This window comes from Tauraco erythrolophus, chromosome 2 (genome assembly GCF_009769465.1).
Source record: "Tauraco erythrolophus isolate bTauEry1 chromosome 2, bTauEry1.pri, whole genome shotgun sequence".
Classification (NCBI taxonomy): Eukaryota; Metazoa; Chordata; class Aves; order Musophagiformes; family Musophagidae; genus Tauraco; species Tauraco erythrolophus.
In genome coordinates, this window is record NC_141466.1 from 5,973,164 (window position 1) to 5,986,760 (window position 13,597).

Below are 13,597 nucleotides of genomic sequence, written 5' to 3' on the forward strand. Positions count from 1 at the left end.
CTGGACCAGAAGTTCTTATAGAGATCTAGGTTCAAACTACATTTATGAGAAACAGATGTTCCAAATACAGCTTAAGAAATCCATTTCTTTCTTAAGGAGAGTAAAGATAAAAGACTTGACAGGCATTACTTTTCAGATTGCAAAGATAAGTAACAAAGAACGAATCTAAAAACCAGGGAGCTGTCTCAACAGCTTTGACATGGGCAGCAGGAAGATGACTTGGTAGTTGTGCCGCACGTTTGTCTTCTAAGTGTGCGTTTCATCAGTAAGACGTACAGGAAATTGAGATGCGAGTTGCAGGTTAGAGAGAAATCCTTGGAATCTCCACAGAATTTGTAGCAATTGCTCTGTACTCTACAGATAAGGGGAAGGACATCTCCTGAGTCTTTCAAGAACTGTTTTTAATCGGTGAAGTCAATCATAAATTCTGTAGAAGATACATTGGAACTGCAAAATGCCTTTCTGTGCTGATACTAACCTTGGTGACCCCAAATGCAGTCAATTTAGAAAACGCAGTGTCGCTGCACCTAATGATGCTACCAAATCTTCAAACTCATCCTTCAGCTCAGAGTTAAGCTAAGCTCCTACCTTTTGGGATATAATCACAGATAATCATCAGCCAAACAATGTTTTTGCTAACGGCTGCAAAATCCTGTTGTCTTCCATTGAGTTTCACTAGTACAATTCACTGAGACTTCTCAAACAGATTTATTGACCATGCAGAAAAGAAACAGAAGCCACTACATTGACTAAAAGATGAGGCTCACAGAAGTAGCCAGTATTTGTCAGCCACTGAATCAAACACAACGCACAAGCAACACATTTACTAAGAAACTGCTGCCTCCCACCTCTTCCCAGTACTTCAGAATCAAAATTAAAGTGCATTTTCCTCTCCATAGGAATTGTGACACCTGACAGCAACGTTTCCAAACACCTTAGGATGACACTTCTGCTTAACATGGCAAAGAGAGACCATTATTCTTGAATAGCTAGCTTTGACTTACACAGTGAAAGTTCAATTTTAACAGTTTGGGAAAGACATACAATAAGCACCAGTAAGAAATGTCACCTCGCTTTCCCCCCTTCAACTCTGTAAAGGAGTTCAAATTGGTTTAACATTTGCAGCGGGTTAAATTTGATCTTTCCATGCAAAAATCCACTCTGAAATAAAGTAAAAGAACAGATGCTGTAGGATCTTTTAATCTCAAAGGATCACTAACTACATAACTTTAGTAGCATCCTGGAGAAGGACCATAAGGAGAGATTAAAATGAAGTACAGATAGTAACACAATTATAGCAGCGAGATAGCTGTAACAGCTGGGTGGAAGCTATCAGTTCCTTGGCAATTAAGTGTAAAAGATAAGAGCAAGCGATCAAAAGAAAAAAGTAGAGAAAGTCTCTGTTTTTCTGTACATTTTCAGAAAAGGTAACTCCACTTTTAGATGAAACAGTCAACATTTCTGGGCTTGTTGAGGGTGTACAATTAATTCAAATGAACAGTAAAATACATAGCAGAACAGCCTCACTAAAGACGCCTTCTGCATTTATACTTGGCTATACTGGTTAAGCCAACTTCGGCAGCCCCTCTCCTGTCCGTTCTCCTGCTTGCTGTGTTGGCATACCTAATGCAGCACAGTGCACGAGCTGCACATAGAAAACAGGTAGCAGAACAAACATGTACACCAAAGCTTGACAGATGATTGAAAATTTCTCCATAAAGCACAAAGTTGGAAGAATTTAGAACTAGATTTCAGTTACCTTCAGGGGATGCAGCTCAAGTGCATACTTTGGCTACGACCTCCCTCCAATTAGTAAGAAATTACAGATTTTAAAATTTTCGTGATGCTGATGCCGTAAGAAAAGTCATGCTACCATCCGTACAGCAACGTTTCACAGGACTGACAGACCAATACTACAAAACAGGCACCTCTGCTCAGTTCTAGTTGCCTCTGGACAGGCGGAAGGAAGGAGCAGACTGTGGTGTGGCACAACATGCTGGTGATACTCCACAGTTTTAGGGAGAAGAAAGTAGAGGTTCAGGGAAGCTGGACCACAAGGACAGTGTAACAAAGAGCACAAGACTTATTTCATGGTTACTGCACTGTCCGCATTATTTGGTACTGTGTGTATATTGCCATATCACCCCTCACCATCTCCAAATGCAATACAGAATTGTGGCCAGGCCCTTTCTTGCATTGACACATCCCAGAGCTCCAGGTGCTTTGAAGAAATAAGAGAAACCAGTTTTATGTGAACTAATCTACTCTGGGGGAGTATTTGCACAAGGAGGTGCAGCTACACAGAGGACTTGAGAAAACAAATTTGGCTCCCAAGCTATGCTGACACAAACAGCTATTTAGACAGCTAGCTGCCCATTTGTACTATCCAAACACACACAACCACAGCAAAAGAAAATCATAAATTATCACTATTGGTGTTGTACATAAGTTAATCTAAAACCTAGACTTTAACACGCATTCAGATAAGAGATGATTCTGGACTAGAGTATTGACATTTGGTTTATCCTCCTTTGGTGCAGAACAATTTTAACTTCCAAAGGGAGCACCTCAGCACTGTATACTGTTGAAGTCCTGTTCGGATTTGGCATGTCATGGATGTCTGTTGCACTCTTCATGTAACAAGTGTTCTAAGCCACCACACCACCTGCCATCATTTCCGTTGAAAATCACATATCCTTGCAATTTAGAAATGTCATTGTTCATAGCGTGAAAGTACAGAGAAATGGAAAGGTTCCTCTCCTGTTCCGATTAGATACTTAATCCTGTTCTCAAGCAGCAAGATAGAAAGCTTGGCTCAATGGAAAGCATTAATTTATACTTTCCACTGGCTGCTTTACAGAGTTCAGAACAGATGTGAGGTGTAGGCTGAGAAAGATTTTCAGACAAAATTCAGAGCTTCAGTTTTCTTGCATTTACGTTAAGCAAAATACAGCTTTAGAACTACAACAGAAAAGGTTGGGAAATTTGTGTCCACGATTTGAAGAAATTCATAGTACATATGTATTTTCTATTTCTTATATACTTATTGAAATCATTTCAGAATCAAGACAAGAAGTGAATGTTCACCATATCTGTACTTTTTATCTGTGTCATTGATGGATTGCCTAAAAGACATTTAAAATTAATTCATGACTGCCATATCGAATTCAACCTACAACAGAAGAAAAAGGCTGCTTTTAAATAAAGCTGCATAAATAATACTAAAAGAAGTTATGCTCATGCTTACATGCTGTAGCTACGCACAGCAAAATGCCAGTAAGAGCTCCGCTTAAAGGAGTACTGTATTTTAATTCATCAGAACATTCACAGGTCACATACGAGGAAAGTAAATATCAAGAGAGAAATAAAAATCTGATGAGCTAGAGAGTACAATTCCAATAGATGGTATAGCATTATCAGGCTCTAGCAAGAAATAGTATATATAGCTGATTGGCATTTTCATACTCTCTACACACATCCTATGCCTACCTAGTGCATATAGAAGGACTAAGCTTTAATAATTTTTCTCACCCTCAAGCTTTGGAAAGAACTATCACGTCTGGTTTAAAAAACTGCATACTCTTAATACTGCTGACCAGGTAATTGGATTTGTTCAGTTCTTAGTACTGTACACCATTATAAATTTAAAAGATTTTTGGTGTTTAGGGTCTTGGCACTGTTTTTGTGTGTGCCAAAGCTACTTTGGCTGTAAGCTGGAGTTGGGAGTGTTTCCTCCTAGATGACCTGCCTTGCAAGCTCCCACATCAGCACTTGCAGGTTAACAGAGAAATACTCTGAATATCAGGAAGATCATTTCTTTTAATGCTTTTCACTGTAAAATGCACATTTTTCTATGCACCTGAAAGTTTGTTTGTTGGCTGCGTAAAATTGCTATGAACCTGACACCAACATTATGGTGGAAAAAAACCCAAACCAAACAGTCGATTTTATTAAAATGCAAAGCTTTCAACAAACACTTACTTTACATAGAGGCAGATACCCCAAAACAGGTATTAGAATCTTAAGCACAAAGAGGTCTGCTGTTTCATCTAGCTAATACTTAACTTCACAACCTGGGACGCATTCCTTATGACCAGATCTCTCTCCCACATGTTGCCTCTCCTTAACAGGACACTGTACAACAACCAGCTTGAACCTACTCTCTGCCTGTGCATTCTGTTCAAAGCTAAATCAGTTCCACAGGTATGTCCAGTATTTCCTAGATCAGATACAGTGTCTACTTGGAACACTTTGTCAAATGTAGAGACTGGCTTTTCCTTGACATGTGAAAGATACTTGAAAAATGCTGAAGTTCATTGAGCAAAACCAAAGAAAATATCATCTGGCTAGACAACAAGAATATCATTAAGAATGAAAGCAAAGGTTAATGACCAGAATGGTACTTAATTTGCCTATAAATGAATAGCTTGTCCATTATGAATAAAATACCCTGCACGCATGGAGGAGAGAAGCAGCTCAAATCTCAAGTCGTAACTCCTTATAAAGCGCAGTGAAAATCACAAATCATGCAAATGCATGAAGAACAACAATGAATGGGGCTCATTATCACATCTTGATAGAGAGCAGACATGAAGGTAATCTACATTATCAGGAACAGCAGGATAAAATTTAAGCAAATGATCTTCATTGGATCAATGTCGAAGCCAGGGAAGGGCTGCAAGTGCTCATACTGGCAGCAGCTATTTGGTAAGTGTTCATTCTTTATCTTGTAGCTACAGTTTAATTCTATCACAGGTTTTCAAAACTTCTTTTAAAAAACAGAATGGTTACATTTTGCGTTGCTGTCATATCCAACCCTCACAATACATTAAATCAACTCAACAGAAAAAAAAACAGAGGAATATTAAAGCTGTTGCAGATGTCAAACTTCTGTCTGGAAGGCACACTGACATGCAGCGTGTATGGGTGCATACCCCAGATTTACAGATTTCATGCATTCAGTCTAACATCAGATTGTAGAATTTCTGTGTGGAAAAAATACCTGGATGCACGAATGCATTAATTTAGATGGGTATGCACACCATCATTTTTCTTTTTCCAGCATACATTTGCACGGGCAGCTGTTTGCTTTCAATTCATTATATACCATCAATGAGCATTTACTTGGGCTTGTTCCAAGAAGGCTATTCTATACATTGCAGTTACAAAAGGAAGATTATCCACATTGCAGCAACTCCAAGTTTGACAGATCACTAACACAAAAACAGGTCAAATCTAGCCAGACAGTCTCAAACACCACCCACTGAGACTCACTCTGCAACACACAGGGCTCTTTGCAACAGGCTTATAATCAAGATGTAATCATATCCTCAATATAAAACGAAGAAAAACTCTTCTTGCCTCATTCAGGTCCATGGCAAAACCCACACCAACTTCAGGGAAAGCTGAACTGGGCTCAGACCATGTAGTGATGTAGCACTGTAAGGCCCTAATGTACCATCCCATGCTTGCTGCTTTCTTTGGACCCAATTCAGCCAGAATCGTACCCATGCACTCACTTGGGATGAAGTTTTAATTCCCAGCAACTGGCCTTTAAGCTATTCTTGCCCTGCCCCGATGAAAAATAACCTGAAACTTGCAATCATTTTTGTTCAATCTTTCAGATTCCCGTGTGGTTCACAGCATGGCCTCATGAACAGTTACTGCAGCAGCTCTAAGGCAATAAAATTCAGGGAACGAGGAACCAGGCAGGAAACTCTTCAAGCTAGCATTTGGCTAGAATGCTTCCCCATGCATCAAGCTAAGTATTTTGTCAAAGTTACAGCTTTAGAATCATAGAATGGTTTGGGTTGGAAAGGACCTCAAAGATCATCTAGTTCCAACCCCCCTGCCATGGGAAGGGACATCCTCCATTACACCAGGTTGCCCAAAGCCTCATCCAACCTGGCCTTGAACACTTCCAGGGATGGGGAACCTAGAACTTCTCTGACAACCTGTTCCACTGCCTCACCACCCTCAGAGTGAAGAATTTCTTCCTTATATCTAATCTAAATCTGCCCTCTTTCAGTTTAAATCCATTGCCCCTTGTCCTATCACTACACGCCCTTGTAAAAAGTCCCTCTCCAGCTTTCCTGTAGGCCCCCTTTAAGTACTGGAAGGCTGCAATAAGATCACTGCGGAGCCTTCTCTTCTCCAGGCTGAACAGCCCCAACTCTCTCAGCCTGTCTCCATAGCAGAGGTGCTCCAGCCCTAGGATCATCTTTGTGATCTTTCTTCTTCATCTCTCTCCTGTGTCCTTGTATCACTATCAGAAATTATGATGGTTTTATTTGCTTTGTCCAATCAGAATTTCAAGCAGATATTAGAATTCATTTTTATCTGGGGTAAAAAATTAATTTCACTGTGAATTAGAAAGGAATCTAGATGCAAATACCATCTGTGGCATGCTAAATACCGCATTAGTTGCAGTTAACTCAGTGACAGTAATTTCTGTGTGAAAACTACAGGCTTTCTCATTCTAAAGCAAATAATTAGGTTTTGTTTTTCTGCCTTCCTTACCTGAAAAAACAGTTCATACTACAAACAACAATCCTCTGTTTACAAAATAGAAACCCTTGTAGCAACAGCAGCACAGGAGAACCCTGCCACAAGCAGTACATAAATAAGTGCCCCTGATAAAACGGGTTCCACACATTCATGTCAACAGCTACGGGTTTTAGAATTCTAACTACATACTAAGCCTCTTCTAGTACTCCAAATACTACGACAGAACAGGTCGAGGCATCATGTGTGACACTACCATGTTTAACTTGACGTTCTAAGTGGAAGAAAGCTCTGTAACTCAGCGTGGCATTCCAGGTCCTTCTCTATTCCTCTTCCTTCTGAAACAAAACTACCTTCTTTTCCCTGAGCTCACCGTGGCTCTCAGCTGTCTGATTTTGCAATTCTCTCTGTCCTGCCCTCCTCTCCTACTCAACACAAGTGACTGCTTTGTAAATAAAAATGGACCTGAAGTCAGGTTTATTTAATAAGCATTCAGCCAGACTCACTTCCAGAAGTTGTCTGCAATCTGGTGGCTCTTTCTCAGGATCTGAGTCCTGCAGTCCAGCCATGACCACAGTGGCTGTAACAAGCAAGTGAAAAGTAAATTAATCCCAGCTCTCACCTGACCACGGTTGTGAAGACTTAAATCCAGTCCACATGTAAATTCAGTATGATGCTCGACTGTTTCCAGCAAAGGGTTAGGCTTGGAAAAGTCCCAGAATCTATAGAGAGAGGGAAGGAGGGAGGGGGAGGGAGAGAGGGTGGGGGCGGGAATCAAACAAACCACAATTAAAGTAATTGAAAGGCCATTTCGAAAACATAATGCAAGATATTGACAAATCTGTTGCTGCCAGGGTATTTAAAAAAGCAAACTCATCCACTTAGGAAATATAACAAATCATATTCCTGCAAAGCCATCTGCTGATTTGCATAAATTAAACCCCACTGGGCAAAATCATCTTTGTCTCCTGTTGCAGAAACTGAGATCAAAGTTGGCACCAAAGAGCAGCCGTTGGGATGTTATTAAAACACAACAAAACGTAGGCTAGAATACTCGTTATATTTCTTGATGGCTAGGGAATTTTATCTCTAAAAGACATTAGCACAATTTATGATTTTTCTCAGGTTTTGGTATTGTTCACTATGAGGTCTTTATTTACTGAAAATAACACGTTCATTTAGAGATATTGGTCACTCCCAGTCTCAAATTGGGATCTATGTTCCTGTAAAACAGAATTTAATATTATAATTTAATTACAAATTTGTACTACAAAGATCAGTTGCATTACACAATTAATTCCACTCATTCATATTTCAAAAGCAATTTTTCTTTCCAGTTTTGGTTGATATAAATGCTTAGAAAACAGATTTCTGAAGTGCTCAATTTCTCCCAGCTACTGCCCTGTTAGATGCAATGTCCATCAATGCAGCTAACAGCAAGGGTAAGGCAGGTACCAGAGAAGATGGGACGAAAGTATAGGTACGAGAGATTTCAGTCGTGAAAAAAGGCCTCAGGAATAGAACTTATAATAAATAATAGAATAAATAATATAACAAACAAACACATTGATATAATGGCAGAAAAGAAAGATTTGTTTTTCTTTTTTCATGTTGTCTATACTGCTTCGAAAAGTTCATAGGCTGCAAAGCACAGCACGTTTCGTGGGCTGGCAGCTCTAATCAAATTTTCTACAGCTTGAGTTTTCTCACAGCGGTCAATTGTACGATTTACTTCTTCTGTACCAACCACAGAGATCCCTCTGCCCTGCTCCTGCTGGGGAAGGTGACAATACTTAATTTGAACAGCTCATTATCAGACCAGCTACAGTGAAAGCACTGGATGTTCAAACCAATTCAGGTAAAACAGCAAACACTGGAGCCAGCAGGGTCAGTTTGTTTAACGTGTAGATGTTATTTCCTTCATAAACGAGCAGAGTGGTATCAGCACAATGGCCATGCCATAGCAACAAGCCTCTTACCTTTTTCCTAGTACCCGAGATCTAAGATAAACAACTTATTTTGCAGGAGAGAGGAGAAAAAGACCATCTCAGCATTTTCGTTCTCCCACATTTGTTCACAAGAAGATAAGGAGACAAATCCTGTTGTTTCTAAGTAATACAGCCCAGAAAGCCAACCGTATCCTGGGCTGCATCCAAAGCAGCATGGCCAGCAGGTCCAGGGAGGTGATTCTGCCCCTCTGCTCTGCTCTCATGAGACCCCACCCGGAATACTGCGTTCAGCTCTGGAGTCCCCAACACAAGAAGGACATGGAGCTGCTGGAGTGGGTCCAGAGGAGGCCACAAAGGTGATCCTAGGGCTGGAGCACCTCTGCTATGGAGACAGGCTGAGAGAGTTGGGGCTGTTCAGTCTGGAGAAGAGAAGGCTCTGGGGTGATCTTATTGCAGCCTTCCAGTACTTAAAGGGGGCTACAGGAGAGCTGGAGAGGGACTTTTCACAAGGGTGTGTAGTGATAGGACAAGGGGTAATGGATTTAAACTGAAAGAGGGGAGATTTAGATTAGATATAAGGAAGAAATTTTTCCCTCTGAGGGTGGTGAGGCACTGGAACAGGTTGTCAGAGAAGCTGTAGATGCCCCATCCCTGGAAGTGTTCAAGGCCAGGTTGGATGAAGCTTTGAGCCACCTGATCTAGGGAAAGGTGTCTCTGCCCATGGCAGGGGGGGTTGGAACTAGATGACCTTTGAGGTCCCTTCCAACCCAAACCATTCTATGATTCTATGATTCTGCAGGGGCTGGTTGGTGTACAAGGGTAACAACTTTATTGCTGCTGATACACAGTAATTTAAGAGTAGTCAGGAGAGTGAAGTTACCAGTTCATTCTTTGTTCCCTGATTTCTCCCCGAAACACAAATTAACTAAAAGGGGATGCAAATCTCTAACTTATATACACTCTCATCAGAGCTTCTAGTTATAGATATTCCCCATTCTTTAGTATCATGTAATTCTGGACTGGAGCTTCAGTACACTTTGACACATGCTCTACTCCCCACCAAGCACTGGGAAAGGTTGTTTGGCTAAAAATGGGTAAATCAGATGCCTGAGAAATACAGAAGCGATTGACACTAACATACAGATAATACTGTAGGTATGCGTGGCATCTCTTGGTACTTCTGTTTCCCCATCTGTCCACAAAAAAAAAAACCCTAACTTTGCCTTTCAGACAGATAGAACACATTAGAAAGATTTAAATGTATTTGTATAACAAACTGAGAAATAATAGACAGCTTTATAACCCAAAAGTAAAAAGGGATTATTTGGAAGAATGAAGACGCCCTTTCCGTGAAAAAAAAAAAAAATCAGATGCTGCCATAGTTAAATATTCAAGTATAAATGCTTCAAAGTTTTAATTACAGATATTTAACACTTTTACAGACCTATTTATTAAGATAAATGAAAAAAAAAATGCAAATATCCCTTTGCTGTATTATTCAACAACATTATAGTGGTATTCATTGCACCATAAAATTTGTTTTTATAGATTAAAGATATTAATCTATTTATGAGGTTGAATCATTTGATAAGTAGCTCTTGTAGCCAACACTTCGCTGCAATTTAAGAGAAATTCCATCTCATAATATTTATTTCAAAGAAAACTAGCATGTGCAGGCACGAAAATGCCAGTTAATTTAAAAAATACAAGAACCTGGGCATTCATTTATATGTCAAAATACATATAATGAAATTGTAATTCTTGTTTTAATCCAAAAAGAAAACATGTAAGTTTACACTGGTGGATGAGTGATTTTGACTAACTGAAACAGTTAAATCGTAACTGAAACGTACATCAGTTTTGTATTTTGTTAGTTTCATCAGATGTAATGCTCAAAGCTCTGACTACCACTAGCAACTCTACTATCAAGGAGATTTTCCATAGTAATGCCAGCCCTATAATCAACTGAGACATTCCAATTAACAGGATCTTTGACTGCAGAGTTTTCAGTTTCACACTGGAAACCACCAGTGACAGGCATTTTGATCAGCAGGACGACATTTCCCATTCAGGAAAAAAAGAAAAGAAAAAAAGAGAGCAAACAAGCAAACACCCACCTTTTCAACTTCTAAGGGGGGGGGGGGCGGGGGGGGGAGAGACAAGGATAATTAACTGAAATGAAACCCAGTTTCTTTTCCAGAAGTTTTTAAGACTTCTTTGTGATCCAAGTTACTGAACTCATCCATAGTGATGTATGAGTAGACAGGCTGAGAGAGTTGGGGCTGTTCAGCCTGGAGAAGAGAAGGCTCCGGGGTGATCTTATTGCAGCCTTCCAGTACCTAAAGGGGGCTACAGGAAAGCTGGAGCGGGACTTTTTACAAGGGTGTGTAGTGATAGGACAAGGGGCAATGGATTTAAACTGAAAGAGGGCAGATTTAGATTAGATATAAGGAAGAAATTTTTCCCTCTGAGGGTGGTGAGGCACTGGAACAGGTTGCCCAGAGAAGTTGTAGGTTCCCCATCCCTGGAAGTGTTCAAGGCCAGGTTGGATGGGGCTTTGGGCAACCTGGTGTAGTGGAGGGTGTCCCTGCCCATGGCAGGGGGGTTGGAACTAGATGATCTTTGAGGTCCCTTCCAACCCAAACTATTCCATGATTCTATGATTCTATGTAGCTCCAGGAGAGCTGGAGATAGTGGAGATGATGTCTGCTATAGTACAACTTTGAACAAAAATTGCCTTTCACATTTCAAGATATGGCCTGATACCAGTTTAATGAAGTCCTATAATTTATCAGGTCTTCTGTTTAGATTTTGATGAGCACTGTCTGTACCTAATGCACCAAGATATTTTTTTATACTGAAGAGAATTCAAAATATAAAACTCTGATTCCAGTAAGAGATGACACTGACTTCTTTCAAACTGAATTTTGATAGAGATAAGGTTTAAGAACATGCGTGCTGACCTAAATGAGTCCTGGAAATGTTACAGTACTTTGTGCACTTCCTGGCACTTTAATGATTCATTTGGTTTTTAAAACTGCTCTTTAATTAACCTACGTTTTTCCTGAGCTCTTCCAAAGAGTAAGGAAATGGTACAGAAAAAATTTGTCTCCATGAGGCATTTACTAGATAAGGGTTAAATCCACATCATTATACCTAGGTATGTAAAAATTCGAGTTCGAATCTACACCCTCTTTCTCCTAGCCCTCAGTATGAAGTTGGCATGTGAACTCGCTTTCTTTTCAGCAGCTTGACTACAGTGCTCACGTGCAATCATCATACTATTTGCAAAGGATGAAGTTGAGCATCGTTAAATTTGCTTTCGACCTACTATTTTTTGCTTTTTGATAGCCAGTTGTGATTATATGCCAAACTAGCTGTTCTACCTGAAACAAACAAAACCCCTACCTCTTTACATGGCAGTTTGGTAATCTTATCTAAGATTTGTGTTTGTGTGGTTAAACTATAAGGCTTCAGTAACATATAAGATTACAGAGCTGTAACAGTAAGCTATGCTGTATCCAGTTATCTACCACATGTTAATGCTTACAGACAATTCTGAGCTTCAAACAAAAACATTAAAGAAAATAAACAAATAGTATCATAACTAAGCTGCAATTAAAATAACACTGTTTGTATCAATGAATCTGTTTTTAAAGGACTGCCATACCACACTGTTCCATGAATTACTAGCAAACATGCCTAAAAAGTCACAGCCCTTGAGCCAATTCAACAAGATCCAAAATTAACGTAATGTATTAGAATCCCTACTTCTCTTCCACCTTTTGTATATTTACCAAGTATTTTTGTTCTTAAATTGAAATGTATGTATATTTGTGTATATAGTCATGTACACACGTGCGTGCGTGTGTGTGTATGCATGTGCATACTCGTCAGCACGTGTGCACGTATGTGCATGTGGAGTGTATGGTGCATTCAGCCAAACTCTGAACAGTCCTGAGTGAACTCTACATAGAATCACAGAATGGCATAGGCTGGAAGGGACCTTAGAGATCATCTAATCCAACCTCCCTGTCATGGGCAGGGACGCCTCTCAACTACATCAGGCTACTCAAGGCTCCGTCCAACCTGGCCTTGAACACCTCCAGGGAGGGGGCATCCACAACTTCCCTGGGCAATTTATTCCAAGTCTTACCACCCTCGTACTGAAGAATTTCTTCCTAAAATCTAATCTAAATCTGCTCTCCTTCAATTTAAACCCATTTCCCCTTGTCCTATCAGTGGACACTGTTGTAAAAAGTCCCTCCCCAGCCTTCCTGCAGGTTCCCTTCAGGTATTGGAAGGCAGCTATTAGGTCCCCTCGAAGTCTTCTCTTTTCAAGGCTGAACAATCCCAGCTCCCGCAATCTGTCCTCGTAGCAGAGGTGCTCCAGCCCCTGGATCATCTTTGTGGCCCTCCTCTGGACACGCTCCAACAAATCTGTGTCTCTCTTATGGTGGGGACACCAGAACTGGACGCAGTATTCGAGGTGGGGTCTCACAAGAGCAGAGTAAAGGGGAAGAATCACCTCTCTTGACCTGCTGACCATCCTTCTCTTGATACATCCCAGGATGCAGTTGGCCTTCTGGGCCGCATGAGTGCACTGCCGGCTCATGTTGAGCTTCTCATCTATAAACACCCCCAAATCCTTCTCTTCAGGGCTACTCTCAACCCACTCTGTGCTGTGCCCATTTTGTATTTGTGCCTAGGATTGGCCCGACCCAGGTGAAGGACCTGGCATTTTGACTTGTTGAAGCTCATACAGTTTGCACTGGCCCATTTCTCAAGCCTATCAAGGTCCCTCTGGATGGCATCCCTTCCCTCAAGTGAGTCCATGGCATGACACAGCTAGGTGTCATCGGCAAACTTACTGAGGGTTCACTCAATGCCGTCATCCATGACAAAGATGTTGAACAGCACTGGACCCAGAACAGAGCCCTGAGGGACACTGCTTGACACTGGTCTCCATGTAGACATCGCACCACTGACCACAACTCTTTGAGTGCGACCATCCAGCCAGTTCTTTATCCACCAAGTGGATAAAGATATGTGCATGTGGAGTGTATGGTGCATTCAGTCAAACTCCAAACAGTCCTGCGTGAACTCCACATCTTACTGTGAACCACATTCCTTCCTGTAAATGA

General features: G+C 40.7%; 1 protein-coding gene across 1 annotated transcript in view; it reads right to left on the minus strand.

Annotated features, from left to right (window-relative positions):
- The window catches only part of PEX7 (peroxisomal biogenesis factor 7), a 47,103-nt gene that overhangs the window by 5,059 nt on the left and 28,447 nt on the right, over positions 1-13,597 (minus strand). Inside the window, exon 9 of the mRNA XM_086631957.1 lies at positions 7,127-7,226. Within this exon, the coding sequence (XP_086488083.1) occupies positions 7,127-7,226 (100 nt within the window). The remainder of the gene's footprint in view (positions 1-7,126; positions 7,227-13,597) is intronic.